This window comes from Limulus polyphemus, unplaced genomic scaffold (assembly GCF_000517525.1).
Source record: "Limulus polyphemus unplaced genomic scaffold, Limulus_polyphemus-2.1.2 Scaffold2080, whole genome shotgun sequence".
NCBI lineage: Eukaryota > Metazoa > Arthropoda > Merostomata > Xiphosura > Limulidae > Limulus > Limulus polyphemus.
The window spans coordinates 193887-214375 of NW_013667690.1; the positions used below are offsets into that span (position 1 = coordinate 193887).

General features: G+C 35.2%; 1 protein-coding gene across 1 annotated transcript in view; it reads left to right on the plus strand.

Annotated features, from left to right (window-relative positions):
• LOC106465863 (alanyl-tRNA editing protein Aarsd1-A-like) overlaps positions 1 to 19821 on the plus strand; it is a 47060-nt gene extending 27239 nt beyond the window's left edge. The window contains exons 6-7 of the mRNA XM_013926106.2: positions 18679 to 18809; positions 19731 to 19821. Of these exons, the coding sequence (XP_013781560.1) occupies positions 18679 to 18809; positions 19731 to 19821 (222 nt within the window). The remainder of the gene's footprint in view (positions 1 to 18678; positions 18810 to 19730) is intronic.
• The last annotated feature ends 668 nt before the right edge of the window (positions 19822 to 20489 follow it).

Genomic DNA, 20489 nt, shown 5'->3' on the forward strand with positions numbered 1-20489 from the left:
TTTTATGATGGTTGCAAGATCAGTCAAATTTACCAAACCAGTACAGAGATTAATTACTGAAAATAACAGATAAAATTTAGAGTTTTTCTTAAGAAACATTTGATAACTATCCAGACATTATAAAAATTTTGCATGTGAAATTTGAAAATTTTCAGATGCATAAAAGTATTTTTAATCTTAAGATGAAAATTACTTTGCATGATAGATAGGCAAGATGTGAAAAAAAAGGCATGAGAAAAACATTGCTTTAAAAACCTTAAGACTTAATAAAAAAAATAGATATTTTGCAAATGAAAGCATTGTAATATTTACTAATAATGTACCAAATTTTGTTAGCATTTGCTTACTAATTTGAAAGTTATAGCATGAAAACTATAACAAGCACAAAATGGTTATAAAGTCGGTCCCAAGGACTGACCCTAAGTTGAAAGAGTTAACTCACTCTTTCACTCCTTTAAAAAATGGGGGTGTATCTGTGCAAGTAACCATATTTATTAACCCAATTGTAACGATGCCATATTTAAACCCCTTCTGTGCATGTTACATCCAAGAATTTCTCGATGAGGGTTTGACTTTCTAAAATTTCTAAGCTTAAGGTTAGCCACGCCCACTTGCAAAGTCAAGGCTGTGTTGCCAAGAAACTGAAGTTGAAAGGCATGCTTATAACCAATAGAAAGAGCAGATTTCCCACTATTAAGTTATAGCCTGAAGAAACCTCTACCAGTGTACTGATCTGTGGTATGAGATAGAAAAGAAGCTTAGTCCATTGTTCTCTTGAGAGGTACATAGTGATTAGCAAGTGGTCCTCACCTTATGTTTATTACTTTGCTAAACAGTTAGATTGCATTTAGGTTTTATGTTAGATATGCATTATTTGTGTTTTAAAATGCATATGTGAAAGGTTTATGATTTGTATACATTTGACTTGATGTAGTTTGACTTGTGGAAATGTCTAAGCAAGATGGAATCATGCATGTGCAAGCTTTAGTGAAAGAATATGTGCATGACCTTTGCCCTATAATAACAGTGGAACACTGCAGGAACAGGTTGGCATACCTGCATTAATAACAAAAGACAAAGAATTGGAAAGGAAAGTTAAAAATAAACCATAAGTGAAAAGATAAAGATGTGAAATAATGCATATGACAATCAGAAGTTTCAGAAGTATTTTATGAAGATTTAAAAGGTATGTATATATTTCCATTTCTTAATTTTAAACATTTCATTGCACTGTACATTGATGATAATAACTAGAGTTGGTGGTATAGTAGAGAAAATGGAAAATAAAATATAAACATTTGCCTTAAAAACTTTTGATATTCATTTAGGAGGTTCCAGAGATTATGCAAATGAAATATGAAAACAATAAGATAAGAAATAGTATTTTTATGCTCAAAATGAAAATCATATTGCATGTGAACTATTCAGAGTCCAATTGCAAATAACTACATTGGATAATGAAACTTTTATTATAGAAAGTAGAAAAAAAAATTAAATATCTTATTTTTCAAAATCTACGTACTTATAGGACCTTTCATTTCAAATTTAAAAGAATTTCATCCATTAGTTTCATTTCTGTAAAGAACTTTCACGAGAGTTACATACCTACTTACAATGTAAGTAGTTTGTAGTCAAGGGATTAAAGGGGAGTGTAGATGACAAAAGTTTGGGAAATACTGCTTTAGACCATGGAGTTCAACAACTGAAAGCTTTGAGGTCTGTTAGATAGCTCCACATTCATCTGGCATCTCTCTTTTCTGTTTTTTCTTTTTCTTTGTTTGTCCTTCAAATCTCTTGATGATGCTAGTTGTGCATATCTCAATGATTCTGCATGTGACTCCGCAGTCTCCAAAGCTGGATGCACACAAGTGGATACAGATAGGGCATGGAAAGTCTGAAATTGAGAGAGTAAATGGTGGTGTATTGTGACATTTCTCTCTTGGAGCAGTGAGATCTTGTTGGCAGTTGTCCTGCAGGTATATTATGTTCTGTACTTATTTCTTGTTTCCTGTGTTCCACCCCTGCCCTTCTCAGGGATTAGCCCTTGGGTCATTATTTAGTGTTTTCTCCTTCCTCATATATTGGAATTCATGCAATTCATTTTGGGGAGCATTTGCATTTGACAGTCACTATGTCTCGACCTCGATATTCTGTGGATGATTATGCTTTTGATTATCATCATTCCAAGTTCCCTTATTTGGACTCACAGCATTTAGTATTGCTTCTCCCTTAGTGGGAATCTGACCTCAATAATTTTATTACCTTTTCCCATATTCTTCTTACTCTGACCACCCTTCATGGGTCACAGCTGGTGGGCCAGACTCCTTGGTGGTTGATCCATGAGACCTGAAAGCCATTTCAGTGAGTCTGTTTCTCTGCTTCCATTCATTTCCCTTATTGTCTCACAATCCTGTTTCCTTCTCTCCTCTTAGGGATGCTGTTTTTTGCCTGCTTGATTTATTCCAGGGGCCTTCGTTTTCATTCTTATATGGATGTCTGACTGCTTCTTGTCTCCTCACCAAATGACTCAGTCCTACATCCTCAAATTTTCTCCAGGATGCTGTCATGATTGTTTAGTTTGTCACAGTGGAAAATCTTTCCTCACAACCACAATTTTTTGGTTCCTTTTGGGGTGTTTTTCAACTCCCTCCTCCATTGGGCCCTATCAGATTCACTTCAGTTACAACCTATGGAATTTCTAATGTGCAGCATCTCCTCCCCTCTTTGTCCTACTGCATGAGAGGTTCTCTCTCTTTTGGGGACATAGGCTTCTCTTGAAGCTCTCATTTTTCTTGGTCACACCCTCATGTGTCATTATCAGTGGGTTTTGATAGACCAATGAAGCTTTGTTAGGGATCCCTTAGATGCCCCTCATATCCTTCGCCCTCCCTTCAGACCAACTTTGACTGGTGGTTGGATTGGAACATTACTACCGTGGTTGTTCTTTTTCCTTATCCTCATCTGGAATATCAACTTTTATGGATGCTTCTCTTTCCAATTAGGGGGTGTATCACAACACTCAGGAGGTTTTGGGGCAATGGTCTCTTTCCATCTCCTTTCTCCAGGTCAAAATCCAAATTTTTGCTGTTCGTTGGGGTTTCTTTCACTTCTTGCAGCCTCTTTGGGACCAGTTGGTGATAGTCTACTCTGACATTTCTTTGGTAGTCTTGTACATCACCAGGCAAGGGGCACTTGGTTGATAGATCTCTATTTTCAAGCATTGGATCTTCTGTGTTGGACCCATTGCCATCACATCAGTTTGTTGGCATGTCATAATCTGGGTGCCCTGAATCTGGTTGCAGATCTGTTATCCTGTCTTAACAAGGTTCTTTCTGCAGAGTCTTCTTCAGATCCTCACGTCTTTCTTTTTTCGGGTTTTATGTTCTGGATGAGACACATAAATTTCTGCAGGTGTAAGATTGGTTACCCTCCTTATACTGCAGACTGAACAAAACATTCCCAACACTGCCAAATTATGGAATGGAGATATACACCCACCTGGGTTCTCCAACTTCCTACCATCCACCAGATGTTGGTTGCTGGTAGATCTGGTGTTGGTTGTGTTAACGGTGCATGCCAGCAGAGGTGGGTGCCTGGTACAGAAACTTCCCTTACCTGCCAGTTGAGGTGAAAGGTAGAGGACCCTCTTCTTACACAGAATTGATGTACAAGTCCAGATATCACCATGTTTTGGTTGAGGCCAAACTTCCCTTTACGGTCTGTCATGCCCTAGCCATTCTACACTGGGGGGGGGGGGGTCTCATTGTTTCAGTAACTTCTCTTGGGGTTCCTCCTTTCTTTCTGCCTTTCTGCCCTTTTAGCCACACATTACTAATGGGCAAAGAGTATACCTGGCTCAGAAGTGGTGTGGTCTCCCATAGGTGTATATGTTGGTTTTTAGCTCCTTCTCACACCACATGGTTTTTTTAGGCACTTTCTTAAGGGAGATTATCTTCTTGTCAGTCCTCCACCTGTTCAATGTGGGATTCTAACATTTTGTGAGAAGAGGTAAGATATTATATCACAAGTTAATATTTTCTTAAACTGAAAATGTATTTACAAAATATACCACCACTCCCCACTTCTGGTGTGGTTTGGTGTGATCTGACTAATCTCAAAGTGGTTAACAGCTGCAAGATTAGAAAGGGTGCTAGTTACAGTAGGAGTTGTGTCACACTCCTGTTGGTGAAGGGTTGCTGCATAATCTAATCATTTGCATATTAGTATGCAGAGATAAGTGGTAGTATCAGGGCTAATGTCAAGCAAATATTTGCACCAATAGAAGGCAGTATAAGTCAAGAAAGCTTTTTGTGAAAGGAGATATCTATCAGAAATACATTTTCAGTTTAAGGAAGTTTTAACATTTGAATGTATTTTGTAGCTTTTTATTGTGGTTAACATAAATTATAGTTTTATTGAAAATACATTTGAAATATATTTAAGAGGTTTTAGAGTTTACAGAAATGAAATTTGACAATTTTCAGATGAAGAAAAGTATTTTTAATCTTAACATGAAAGTCACTTTGCACTTGGAGCAGTTAACACTTTGACTCAAATTCACAGAGACATTTTTAGTGAAAATACTTCATTGAAAATTCCAATTTTTTGTCTTCAAAAGATTTAATGCTTACTGAAAGCTTGTGAGTTTTGTGAAGATACATAAAACGTATTAGAATTGTTAATTAGAATAGTGATATTGTTAACAGGAGATTGAAACAAATATTTATCATAGCATAATACTTAATCTCCAAATAACAGAGTTTGATAAAGAATGAAATATAGAGACTGGGCACAAAATAAAATATGAATTGAGCAGTCTTTATTAAAACAGACTTAAGAAAAACACAGTATGTGTGTACTTGCTTTTATGATATGACGAATGTCATTTTTACTGATTTTCCATATCATCTCTCTGACTGCTTACTTTATCAAGATTTGTATGAGACTCTTGAAGTCCAACATTCATTACTTCACAAGAAACATCATATTTACCCAAAGTGACTAGTGCTACCCACGTGTCTGGTCATTTTTATTCGAACATGGGTGACACAGTAACCTGCTCTATCATTGATGGTCACTTCTCTCAACATTCTTGCAAAGCATGAAACAAAGGCAGATAGCAATTCAACTCAACCATGTGTTGCATGAAACCTGCACATGTACAAACTAAATGATAAATTCAAAATAATGCTATATCAGAATAGACTCATACAACTGAATAGTGCATTTATGCATCACATTTAATACATAATGGGAAAACCTTTACAAAAGAAAAGCATGTCATGCTACCTACAAAAAAATAAAAACGTTTAACAATGAGAATCCAAATAAAAGAGAATTCAACAAGAATGATGTACAATCCAATAAAAATTTACACAATCAAAAAATATAAAATCGTATCATGGTACAAACCTTTAACGATGAAACTGGTTTAATACAGAATTAGATTTACCAAATACAATATTCTGTTCAGAACACGTTATAAGATACGTCATTTGATAGATGAAAACCATGACTTTCTATTGGTTATAGGTAATATATTATGAAACTTAAGAAAGAACTGTCAATGGATTTTGAAAGAGAGGACATGACAGATGGGTGTGGCAGGAGGGGTCTGATTTTCTATTAGATAGCTCTGTAACCAAACAAAATTGAAGGCTATAAAAATTATGGTTTGTTTGAGCAATAACGATTTTACAGAAAGTATTTTACGTTTAGTTTCATACATTTTCGATGGATGATGAATAAAATGTGTCATGTGGGTCACACTAATGGAAATTCAGGATTTGAAAAAATATTTCCTTGTAGAATTAAGAACTTAAAACTTGTATACTATTAAAATACGGATTATTAGCTATGATTTTATGCTATACTAATTGGTATAACATATTGAAAATAGTTTAATATAATTTTGAATGTAAGTCACTAAAACCTTGTGTCATTCGCAGTAAATGATACTCAGGCAGAGAGGGTTAACCCTTTCCACGTGGGTCAAAGGCCATATCATCATGTTTATGGACTTGCATTCAAAATTTTATTCAACTACTATTTTATGTATTTGCGTCATTAAGTTTGGTATCAAATTGTAGATTATATTTCAAATTTTAGTATTATCATAATTAAATTTCTTAATTTAAAAGTAAATATTAAAAAAAACCTAAACATTAATTTTTGTGTGTCATGTGGTATATTGAATGCAGCACAGGTTCAGATTAGATGTTGGTGATGTCAGAGTACAAATTCCATAGTTTTGTACGAATTAGGAACTCAAATTACCAGTATTGACAAACTAGAATATAAAATATGAACATCCTATTTTTTCTATTTGCTGATATATTGCTCATGTACTGAATCAAGCACAGTGGCCCTGCTCACCTCTTTCCATTTTTGGAAATGGTCCCTTATATATACATACTTTTGTATATGACATGTGAATAACCAATTGAAAGGTCAGAATGTCCCCTAGTGGCTTTCTCAGCCAATTTCAAGTATAACAACATTATCTCTTTCCTTCAATAAAGATGGCATAGAGGTAAGTCCAGTCTTTAGTTTGCTCGAAATTTGATATTTTTTTAGACCAAAATACAGCTTAGTTACTAAAATTGATAAATTATAGTGGAATTCTATGGTATCAATATAATTATTTATGATTTTTTTTGGTTATTCAAATATATGTATATATAAAAACTTAAAAAAAAATTAGTTTGTTTCACATACTCCACGTGCGAAATTTCTTAAGGCTTAGCAAGCTATGACAAGCAGCAACCGAGTACAAAGGTTGGAACTAGAGGAGATAATTGTTTGGTCTACTTCTTTTTTTTCCTGTTCTATGTTTTGAGAAAAATAAGTTTAAGAAGTTATTTGTAAATAGTAATAATCCGTATACGTATATAATGTGTAATAATTGAAATGTGACTGTATTTTACGAAATACTTAGTCCACTAAAACACAGCCAAGACAGATCAGTTTCATATTATTGAATACAGTAACATGAGTGCATGTGCTCCACGTCATTTTAACTTCTGTATTCTTAGCCAGGCATGGCTGAAAGGTCAGTATAATAAAAATAATAAATATATATAAATGTATAAAGTTATGAGATTTAAGCTAATTTAGACTAAACATTTGTGTTTTCGTGTTATAATTTGTAGTCATTCTAGATTGAAAAAGGCATAATTTGTATTTATTTTCTAATTTTTTGTGGTAGTTACGAGATCAGTCAAATTGATCTAACCCATACAGATATTTGTTAGTGATAAACCGATAAAATATAAAGTTTTTTCTTAAGAAATATTTGCTAAATATGTGGATATTATAAGGATTTCGCATGTGAAATTTGAAAATTTTCTGTTACATAAAAACACTTTTGAATAGGCAACTTGTGAAAAGAAAAAAAGGCATGATAAAATATTGCTTTAGCAAAATCAAAATTAAATATCTTATTCATCAAAAATTACATGCTTATAGAACCTTTCATCTCAAATTTAAAAGAATTTTATCCAATCATTTCATTTTTGTAAAGAACTTTCACAAGAGCTGCATATTAGTCAAAGAGTTAAAAAATGCATCAATGAATACAGAATAATGATGATGTGCAAAAAGCAAACAATATATTATAACTATCACAATTTTTCTGGCTATCTATGCAACAAGAGCTGTTAGATCAAGTTATTGAAAAACTTAAACCGGTTTTCAGGTATTATTCAAAACATGCAGAAAAACTACTAAAAGCAACCCTGAATTCCAAATATCAAGAACTGGACTACTTACAAAAACTCAAACAGAAATTAGACCACCAACTAGCCTGCTACCTCAAACCAGATGATTACGCACTATCAATCAAAGCAACTCATTTTTGAATCAAGAGGTGTTGCTTTTCACCTTCCTCTTTTACACTCTCAGTATGCATTTTTATGAATCCTATACTGCACCATATATTGAAACAATGTTTTACTGAATATTTCAGTCTACACGATTGAAAATATTATATCACAACCAAATAATACACAGGGAAGATCATATTTATATTTATGATATCTAAGCTTCTATCTGTGAATTTTGTTTGATAATGATCATTTTATTCATTCAAAATATTTGCACTACTCTTACTGAAAAACAAGTAAAACTCTATTTACAAAATGAAAGGAATATAATGTTAAAATCATTACACAATAAACAGTTATTAAAAACAAGGACGTGCCCTAAAAAAAAGACTACATATGTTTTGGTATTGTAGAATACCATCTTCAGGAGTAATGTAAAAGGCATGGTTGGAACTTATATACCCACTATCCAGAGTTACAAAACATCTGTCCAGCACTTTATTATTTATAGATCTGGACCAGCTTCTTTGTTTAATACAATATCTTTGTTTTTCAATTTCAGTAGTTTCTATTATATATAATTCTATTTTAATCTCTAGTTTCATCAACTTAGTGTTATTCCAGTTTATAACATGAGATGTTTCCACCACATGTTCTGCTAATACCAATTCATTTACTTTATATTTTTGTGAGACTATATAATTTACAATGTGGAGAGAATGTTACATTATATTCTATGTATTTTTTATATATTACCTGTTCTTGTAGATAAACCTTGAACATATGATAAACAAACTCTCATATTCCCTCTCACCTTGTACATGCTAACATTCTTAATTTATTGATATGTTTATGATACAATCTATCAATAATTTTGGGTTTATATCCTCTATCTCTGGCTACATGTTTCAAGAAACTTAACTCTGCTTCCACATCACAATTATAAGTGCATATTTTTAAGGCTCTAAACACAAATGTGGAAAACGCAGATAGTTTTTGTGTCCATGGGTGACACGACTTATTGTGTGGTGCTACCGCCACAGAAAATGGCTTTCTATAAACAGCGAGAGTCATCTATTGTCCCATTTGATGGTCATATATAAGAAATTTAGCTTTGATTTTTTTTTATTTTTTGTGATTTGGCTCATTTCCTTCCATCTCTCTAGAACCAGTCAGTTATGATCCTTTCCAACAACTCCATGGTTGTATCATACATCACTCAGCAAAGGGGCACTGAGTCAAGGTCTTTTTTTTTTCACACGTTTGATCTCCTTTTTTGGGCCCACAGCCATCACATTTGTTTGATGGCATGTCATGTATCAGGTGCCCTGAATTTGATCATGGGTCATTTATTGTGTCCTGACAAGATTCTTCTCATAGAGTTGTCCCTCAACCCACAGGTGTTCAGTGGGCTATGTTCACAGTGGGGTACACCAGAACTGAATGCATTCACCCAACATCTGAATTTCAAGTTCCCAGGTTTTAGACTCTTATTCCTTTGGCTCTTTCTGTCCACGCCCTCATTTAGGATTGGGATTTATGTATATCCTCCGATCATTCTTCTTCTTCATGTCTTTGCTGTCATACAAGCTAATCTGTATTGAGTCCTTTTGGTGGCTCCACTTTGGCCAGCACAGCCATGGTTTCCACTTCTGCATCAGCTACTATTGACACTTTCTCTCTTTGCCTTCTCAATCATCTCCTCAAACAACCACATTTAGGTGTATTACATCCTTCCCTTCCCACATCATTTTCATGTGTGGCTTTTGTCCAGTCCCTTGCAAGACAAGAGTAATATGCTTTCCTAATTTCCCATTCAGTGCACCCTTTCTCTATGTCAGTTTACCAACGTAAGTAGTATGTCTACCATCCTTAGTCTTCTCAGCATGGTTTTCCTTTGTCCCATCTTACTCTCTCACACCTAACTTCCTTATCTGGCTTTTTGATAAGGGGCTGTCAGTATCCACTTTTGCTGATTATTATGCAGCATTGTTGGCCACCTTCCATGCCACAGTGCAGTTCACCCCTCTGGTTGGGCACTCTCCTTCCTACCATTGCCCAGATGTCAGTTCCTGGGGAATACTGGTGTTGGTTGGAGCTGGACCAGCCAAATAAGTCTCACATGCATGCAAATTGCCCAGATACCCTTTTTCTACCACAGACAGGACAATTCATTACCAAATACTGTCTGGTTCTGGACTGAAGCTGGACTGCCACATTGCCATCTATCCTCCTACCGTCATCTAGATATCAGTTTCCAGGGGATACCAGTGCTGGTTGTGTTTGACATGCACACGCGATGATGCAGGTCATTGGAATGGAAGATCTTCTTCCCTTCCAGTTTCTGTGTCCAAGTTGAACTATAGAGGACCTGCTTCCTAACATGTGCTGTGTATTCTTACCATGCTACTGTTGGTATTGGTTAAGGTAGAACTCCTCATTATGCTCTGCCATGCCCTAGCCACTCTTACACCAGGGTTCCCTGTGATTTCCTCCTTTGTTTCCAACCTTATTGCAATGAATCAATTTCACAAGTGAAGAGTATACCTGACTCTGGAATGGTACAGTCTCTCACAGATGTGTCTCACATACTCTTTATTCACACACCCTATGGGCTTTCTTTGGGCACTTTCTGAAAAGGACTCATACAAGTAATGTTACATTGGTCCATCCACCAGGTCACTGTGGGATTCTAGCTGTTATGTGAGTGGAGATAAAATATTGTATCAGAAGTTAACATTTTCCTACACTGATATATTCTTATTTGTGCTCAGACTTCCCACCCTTCCTCCCCACTTATGATGTCTTTTTCTTTTTATGTTGCTCAATCTTGAAGTGAAGTTGAGCTAAGCTGTATAGAGGGAGCCAGCTGCACTAGGAGAGTGTGTCATACTCCTATTGGAGGAGGGTTGTTGCATGCTAACATACAGCTGCCTCATGTGAAAACACGTAAGGGTAGGTGGGAGTATCAGTGCTAGTGACAAACAAAAATTTGTGTATATAGAGGGTAGTGCAAGTCAAAAAAATATGTTTTGTGATTGGAGGAGGTAAGAATCTATCAGAAATACATTTTGAGTGTAGGAAAATGTTAACTTTAAAAACATTACGGCACAACTTTTCCACAAGATGATTGGTAATTACATTATGCACACTTGCAAAGAAAGTATTTAACTATTTGCAAGAATGTTAAAATGAACAAGAGAATACTACCTGATCATAACATGTGAAAGTATGAATAGGAGAGGCCTATTAATACCTGCATTTTAATCTATTTCTGTGAATGAGGATGCTCATTACTTAGAAATGGCATGAAGTGAAAAAAATGTTGCCAAACATAATGAGCTAAGTGCTAGTATTTAGATGATAGTATATTCCAACATACATTATACAATTGGATAGCCGTGTTAGTTAATAGTACTTCGATAAACTGCTACTGGTATAATTCTCATCAATAAGCTGAAGCAAGCATTATTGTTAAAAAAAACAATTTCAAATTCTGTATCTTTGGTAACACATACTTGAAATATATACAAATATATAGTGAAACAGCATATGTTAAATTATCCACTAAGGTTTATTAGCAAAAATAAGCATAATAGAAATTGAATAAACCACAATTATATTTTAATATAAATTTATTACAGTCATTAGGATGTAAACTTTTGACCTAACATAATTTTATATTACTTGCATTATTTGGAAGGGATCAGGATACACAAACAGTGAATGAGAATGTTACTTGGGTACATTCTCTAGACATTTTTGGAGGAAAAGCCAAAAAACACTTTTTAGGTCACAGTCTCTCCCCCCCCCCAGGTTGTAAAGCTTCTGCAGTCAGTTTTTCTAAGCCTTATGAAGACTATATTGTAGCCTATCTATACATAAGCAATCATAAGTATGTTTTTATATTATTATTCTGTATGATACACTTACATTGTTAAGTTTGAACACAAAGCTACACAATGGGCTATCTGTGCTTTGCCCACCATGGGTATTAAAACCTGGTTTTTAGTGCATAAGCCCTCAAGCTTACCTCAGAGCCACTGGGGATAGCTACATTTACATTTCTAATTTATCACATGGTTGAAAGGCTGACATGACTAACTGGATAAAAAATACTTTTTGAGAATTTATCCTTTAATCAGCAAGTTGCAGGTTACAAACATGCTAGTGCCTGTCGCAATTTCCATCTAAGTACATGTTCATTAAAATACGACGTATGGTGTTACAAACATGGTACATATTCAATGTACAAATAGTAAATTTACAGTTTATTCAACACTATAGAATACAGTTACACTAATTATAAATTAGAACATTTCTCCTCATCTCAAAGTTTAGCTTTATTTTTGCCATAAACTATCATTCCTTGAGAACATATCCATTTCATGATTGTCTTTTTTCTATTTAATTTTTAGGTGTAATCCCTTCATGATATTACATCGAATAGTTTCATCATTTACTAATGAAACACAGCTTTGGAAACCAATATGATAAGACATTTTATGTAATTATAGAGTAAATACAGTAGTTTGAGCAGTGTTTTTGGTTTTATGGGAAAGTTTCTAGTCGATCTCCTTTAGCATTGACCAGACATTCAATGGGAAATGTTGAAGAATTTTTAGTAAATAACAAGAGTTGGGAATTTGTTACAGTTCCTTTAAACATTCTTTTTAGCTTGTGAAAGTGTTTATGTGTTAAATGATATCTGTTTGAAAGCTACGGGAATTTTAGTTGAAGGAAAGACATGAGAGAAGCTTAGTTAGCTTTAGTAGGTGACAGCAAAATGTTCTTAGGATTTAAATTCTTATTTATTGAATGTTATTTTCAGAAATGCTACTCACCTCTCTACAGAAATGAGTTATTACCTCAAACTACTACTGCAATGAATTTTTCACATGTGCCAATCCTTCAATGAAACTCCAACCCCTACATGTAGTAATGCATTAACTGTTCCCATCTTTGATGCAATCAGTATTAGACTATAGCCCTCTACCAATAAGAGGGTGACACAATTCCTATGTGCAGTATTCCCCTTCATCACATTGTGTTTAACAAACAATCATTCTTTCCTTGGCACTGCTAGTGATTTACATTGGTTTAAACTTTTAGTTCACATCTGAAGGGTTTTTCTTTATTTATTTTCTTGTTTTGGAGAAAATAAGATGCAAAATTTTACTAATTTCAATTAGAACTTCAGACACAAATTATTATATTTTTGTGTATTAATAGGATTTCTTTGCCAGAAATATTCTCTTTTGTTGTTCCCCAAGTGCTTTGGTTTTGGTAATTAATTTAAATATTTGTCATTACATCAGTGACCTAGGCCTATATACTACAGATATACCAGATCTACTTGAGAAAAATAAAATCAGTACATGGTTTCAGAGATTGGGTCAGCTATGAATTTACATATCATTATTCCTTATACATTGGAAACATGAGCTGTGTCAGCTCATCAACAGTCATCTCTGCTATCTTTAATTTCTTGTCTTGTTTAGTCTAAGAGTTCTCAACAGGTTTCTTATCCTCAGTAACCTTGTAGGGTTGTTCCTTCTCCTGATCCTTATCGTCTCGTTACTTTACAACATCCACCCTCTCAGAGGCTCTGATCTGTTTGGAGATATAACCATTTTCTGAGAATTTTAGAAATAAGAAACTAGCGTGTCTGAAATTTGAACTTGTACCTGTAGAAGCTCATCTAGACTGTCATAGAGGTACTGAGAGTAACCTGCAAAGATACATAAGCAATCAAACCTGAGGTATTTCAATGATATGTGTGTCACATGGCAAGATAACTGAAGATTTAATTGTTTATTTCAGCTGTTTCTTTTAAAGTGAAGGACTATTAACTTGGATACTGTAAAAGTTTGAATGATAACATATTTGAATGATAATGCTAAGTTCATTAAAATGCATTGACAGTAAATTGGTTTAATTAAGTTTTGAATGTAACTCAGTAAAATTTTGTAATATACTCATGTTAGGCCTGCACTTCCACTACTATGTAGATGACTGTCTCTTTTTCACCCTGTCTGAGCAGGCTAAGCTGTGATATTTTTCCTTCAGGAATCATCTCATTTGAGTTGGCTGGTAAAGCTCTCCAAGTCTATCTTGACTCTCATTCAGTATTTGATTTGTTTGGGAGTTTATTTCCAACTCATTTGCAGAGAAGGCTTATCCTTCTCCTTCAAATCTTCAAGACATGAAGCTTCTGGTTATGAAAGGTTTTTTATTTCTCCTCTTTTTGCATGAAAGTTTTTCTGTCTTTTTGGGGGATTAATTTCTCACAAATTCTTTGTTCCTCTAGGAAGTACCTATACACATCCTCTTCAATGGGCTCTGGTTAATCACTGGAGTAATTCCAGTAATCCACTGTCTTCTCTTCTACCTCTTCCTCCATCTTTTCACTTCTTTCTGTTGTGGTGACTCAGTTGGTTCGACATGATCCTGGGTATCCCTTTTGCTCCACTTTGTTCAGACTTGTCTGTTCACAGATGCCTCTCTGCATCTTTTATCAGGTCTAGTCTCCAAAGGAGCAATCTCTCAATATCAATATCCTTAAGACATTGGATACTCAATAAACTTGCCATCATCTAAAGTATCATCTGTCTAGTCATTTTGTTATGATCCATTCAGACAATTTCACTGTCAGGCAACAGAGAGGCACTAACTCTCCAAAGCTTTATTTTCTGACTCTCAACCTTTGGGCCCATGACCATCACTTTGAGTTGTCAGCCTGTCATGTACTGGGAGCTTTAAAATTGGATATGAATCAGCTATCTTGCTGCCTTTACATCCTCTGGTGCTTCAGTGGATTTCTTCCCACTTTGGGAGTACTCTCATCTACTACTTTGTGACTCCCCTCACCACCAAGCTTCTTCTTTTCAGGTTAAATCTCCAGGACTCTGCAGCTCTGGCTGTGGATCCTCTGAGTCAGGGTTGATTCAGTCTCTATCTGTATGTTTGTCAATAATCTTCAGTCTCTTCCCAGGCCATTTTCCTTTTCTCTAGATTTTATGGTTGTGAGTTCTTCTTGAGACATGGGTCTGGATGATGTAATTGCACACTTGTCTGTTCTGTTAAGTATTTCAAATATGTGTTTTTCACATACTGAATGGCTTGACTTACTGCCCTAGCCAGACTATATATACATGCTCTGCTGACCCCATGAGATATACATGCCAGTTAAGCAACCTTTACATTACACCTACCTATGTAACACTTTAGCACCATGTAGATCCTTTTGACAGTACCTTCTGTTCTACCACCTCTCTTGGAATAAGAACAGTCCCTGCATAAGATGTTTATGGTCTCCCATTGAGTGAACCTCAAGTGGGTGACATAGTCCACGAGTTTTTCCTTTCTGAGAAAGGAGCTTATCTTTTTTTCTTTGTCTTCATCAGACTCCTCACCATCTTACAAATGTTGGATTCTCTTTCTCTCTCTCTCTCAGTTCTGTGGAGTGGTGACTAGCTTTTCTGAAAGTATAATTTTTCTTTCCTGAAAATGTGTTTCAGATAGCTACTCACCTCACCACAGGATTTAGACAGCCCTTCACCTGATTTTGCTGTGTCTTCCTATGCCCCTACTGTGGAATCAGCTAGGCCTAATATGGCTTTTTTAGACATGATTTCTCAGGTATGTTCTATTTTATCCACTTCCCCAATTTCGTATGATCCCCATCTTTCTTTGTTACATGATACATCTTCCTCTCAGCATTTGATTTCCCTCCTTCCCCAGATATTAGGGTTCATGCTAAGCATCTTGTTTCTCAGATGGTTGAGGGTGCCAGAATGTTTCGCCTTTCATGGGCTTCGGATCAGTTTACTTTGGCTTCCATCAGGCTGAATGTTTATTCTAAACAGTTAGAATCAATTGTTCCCATTTGGGGGCAGACCCTGTTTGTTTATCCTATACCCAATTTTCCCACCCTATTGACTCTAATATGGTACTTGTCTACCATCCACATCCTTTCTGAGGCAATCCACAGAGATCCTGAGTGTTGGTATGTTTGTCTTCTTCAGCTCTATCCTTACACACATGGTTTCTCTGTTGTTGGGATCTCCTGGGAAGGGATTCAACCATGTCCCAAGTTCGTTTACTGCCTACTTATTTCCAGGACTTACATATGGTTCCTTTTCTACAGCAGTATGTTTCTAGTAATATTCTTAAGACTGTGGAATCCCATGTGGAGCCGGTGCAACAACAAACTACTCTTTCTTCATTCGTGTATTGCTTCTTTCATTCTGAGCCTAGACATGCCCCTATTACTGTTTCTCAGCCCTTACCTGTTCCTACCTCCATTGGTTCCTCATCTTGTCATTTTATATTATGCAAATGGACATGTCACCAGCAGTACAGGGGACTACCCAGTGGGTTCCAGTCCAGTGGGGGCTCGATTGACAAATTTTGTTCCTCTTTGGCAACTTTTCACCACAAATCTGTGGGTTATTTGGGTATTATCCAAGGGACTTGTTATCCATTTTCTTTCCCCTCCAACATTATCTCAGATGCTTGTTTCCTTTCCATTGCCTTGGGATCCTACCACTAATCAATGTCTATCTGAGGTGTTGTACAAGACCTTCGCTTCCAGTAGGCCATCAAACCTGTCAATCATCCTTCTCCAGGTTTTTACTCCAGGCTCTTTGTGGTACCCAAGAAAACCAGAGACTGCTAATCTGTGATTGATTTGTTCCACCTCATTCAGTCTTTTATTCTACCCTAATTTACCAGGGAGTCTTTTCTCACGTTCAGGTGCATTTTTTCTCAGAGTTTGTGGATGACCAGGATATACGTCATGAAGCAGATCATGTAGATTGGTTAATCAAACTGGTAAATTCATTTCTTATACCTACCAATATCTTGTTAATTTGAGTGTCTTTTTCAACACTCATCTCAGCCGGGCCCCACCTTCTCCTCTTTGACTTTATTTGATTGAGCTTTCAGTTCTTCATGCATTTACAGCTCGCATGGTTCTATAGCTTTTGGGGATGTGGTTTACCTGGAAGCCCTTATCCTCTTGGGTCGAGTACGTATGAGGTGCATATTGCTCTGAATCTATTGGATGCTCTTATTCCCATTCCTTTTTCCCTTGTAATGATTTGCATTGGTGGTTGGACAAGGCTCATATCTTGGCGTGTGTTTCATTCCCCCCCCAAGTATGGACGGACCTACATATCTTCATGGTTGCTTCCCTTCAGGGCTGGGAGATGTGGATAAATCAGCAATAAGCTTCAAGTTGGTGATCTCTGGCCAAAAGATCTTATCATGTCAACATCCTGGAGCTTCTGGCTGTATGTCATGCCTTAGATCATTTTCTTCGTCGTGCCAGGAATCATCTGGTCATGATCCATTCCAACAATTCTACAGTAGTGGCTAATTTCAATCACCAAGGCAGCACCCTTTCTCATCCCTTTGGGGTCAGACCTTGATTGCATTAAAAAATTCCTCAACACTTGGAATTATGGAATTCTCAACACCATAATATAAAATTCACTTGTGAAATTGAAAATCAAAACAAACTTTCCTTTCTCGACATTCAACTTCAAAATCAAGACAACAAATAAATTTAACACCTCTATTTACAGAAAGAAAACTTTTACTGGTTTGTACACGTGCATTAAAAGATTTCTGCCAAAATCATTCAAACTAAGCTTAAGACTTAACTCTTCTTCACTCAATCTGCTCGGTTTACATATCTATTCATAATGAAATATCTTTCCTTCAGAACACCTTAAGAAAAAAAAAATGGGTATCTTTCATCCTTACTAGAAAACTTAACACGTAACTTTCTTAAATAGAAAAAAAAACTCCACCAAATAAAATCCAAATGTATTCCAAATTCCCTCTAACCCTTGTTATTTCTTACCTTGGAAAACAAAGTCTTATTGTTAAAACCCAACTGAACAAGCTACTCAGGTCCTTCTACCCCCAGATTAAACTCTGTATTGTTTTTCAAATTGTCACTTCATATCAGTAGCTTTTTATAACTAAAGACTTTTTACCCTCACTCTTACATTAAAAGGTTGTACATGTGTTAGCTGTAAAGCCACCTACATAGGCCATTTATAAATACGTGCCGTGGAACACATTGGAGTTTCTAACAGAACTGGACTTAAGCTTATATATTCTAGCAACAAAATATCATCACACCCCATTTCCTTAGAAGATTTTTCAATTCTAACTTCTGGATGTAATGATCATGAACTGTTCATAAAAGAAAGTCTATGTACTATGAACAAAAATCCAAATCTCAATAGAAATTCATACTCGTTCCCCCTCACTTTATTCAAATAACCCTCTCGCTTCTTTTTTTCTTCTTTTACTGAATGTTTTATAATTTCCTAACACTATTCATTGTAGTTTTATATTAGTAATTATAGTAATGATTGTTCAATTTGCTGAAGATGGAAAATGTGTAATTCAAAACGTTCATTGAAAATGTTACAATTGTTGCCAGGACTCTACTATTCATTATCAGACTTTGTTTTCCACCAAATATATCTACTGAATAATTAAAGTATTATATTTTTTGATAGTATCGTAACGAATGCGTGAGTTTGTATCTGTCTTTTTGCAAAAATTTATGACAATGGCCAGAGAATGTATAACATAAACAACTCAAGTTTCATACAACTTGTGCCTTACTTTAATGAAAGAAACCAAAACAGTGCTTTATTGAGTTAAGTCGTTACTCTCAAATGTGATTTATAAAATCCAAAGACCATAATTTTTGAAATTCTCTGCAGTTACTCAAACTAATTTTTAGAAAGTTTTTATGGAATTTGAACAATCAGTTTTGTCATTTAACATCTTATATTGATTAGATTAAAAAAAAATTACTATTCTTTAGGTTATCAAATTACTTTATGTGGAGAAAGGAAAAAGAAATAAAACAAACCTTTATTTTCTGGTTGGTGAAAGGGTGTTGAAATACATAAGCAAGGCTGTGGATAGAGAAAAGGCTCTAACAACTGTACTCAAGTGAGTATCATTTTCAAGCTAGTCTTCAATATTTTATACGGCAGTTTCTTCTTTTTTTTTGTATGTGTATGGTCATAGCATGCCTTGAGTGGGTTAGATAAATAACGACCTTCAAAGACACGAGCAGTATCATATTAAAGATATGCTTAACCATTTAATTTGAAAAGAATGTAAGTATGGATTTTATTATAAAGCAAAATACATGGATTTTCTTAAGGGTGATACAGAAGTTTCAGATTTCTAAGTAGAGGTCACTTAGTCATCAGCTATATTGTTGGTTGTCCTTTGTTTTTGAAGATGACAAATCAGCTACTTTCTTTTGGCATGGACTGAAAAGTCTCAACCTGAATATGCAAGTGCTTGCACATGGGGCATGTATTTGCTCCGTTAACAGTAATTTGGTGCTTCTGTCTATTTCTTTTTTCCTCCTGTTTTTGACATTATTTACTTTCAAAGAATTTTGCACCTTTCTTCACAGCAATTTCCAGGCAGTCTTATAAGATGTTAGGATCTTCCAGTTGTTCACATTGGTGTTCCAGGCTGCAATATGTTGCTTGGCATTTTCTTTGTGTGTCTGTGTTGGTTGTCGTAGAGACCTGTGGGCTTGTTGCAGTCAACATTCTTAAAATATCTTCATGCATAGTTAGAGTTAGCTACCACCTCATGAAGTCAATTGGTGACAGGCAGTAATGTTTTCTGATGACCATAGCCACAACCTCACAAGCACATGGCTCTGGAGTTTATAATAAATTATTTATAACAGACTAAGCAAACTTAATATTTTTCTGTATATGATAAGGATGACAGTATACAGTTTTTTATAAAGTTTTATGTTTCGAAAACAGAAATATTTATTTAATAATAATAAGCAAGCAAATCTTAATTGGTTAATGTTTGTTTATTTATTTTTTGGGCATATAGATGTAGACCTGAAGAACATGTTCAAATGGCAGAAAAGGTGCAGAAAGCTTTAAAAGCAACTCAGAAGGTAAACATGATTCTTATGATGTGAAAATCAGAAGTTTGAACCATTAATAAGATCTTTTATTAAAGACAGTTGTCAGCGAAGGTTAGTGATGTTGAAGATTGCTGAGTACTACAACTGACTGGCTGCTACTGTTTACTGTAGGCTGATTCTCTGATGCTCTGACTAATAACTGATTTCTGGAGTTTATAAATTGTATTTCATATGTAACAAAAGTGTGAGAATATTTATTTGATGTGGTTACATATTGTACTTAAAGTTTCTCAGCTTAAAATGATGCCATTTTTATGCGCGTAAACCAATAATAGTACTGTTACACTAGTTCTGGTTCAAGCTATGTTGAACTTTGTTATACACACATGCTCTTTTGTTAAAGCTCTGACTGTCTTTGAATCATAGATAGAGCTGGGCAATTAATTAATATAATCACTTGACTATTATCAGTGTTATGAAAATAGTGAGCCTATCAAAATTAGTGTTTCTGATTACTGCTTTTTTCAATTGCTCCAACTATCCAAGTAATCAAAATATTGTCTTAATGATTTTTTATTAACCCTATCATCATGGGTCAAAGACCATGTCATCTCGTTTGTTAGTATCAAATTGGTGTACTTTGGTGACAGATTTTCTTGTAGGCAGATTTTGTTAAACAAGACCGATGTCTGTAGGTTTACTTTCTTCTTAGAATTCTTCTC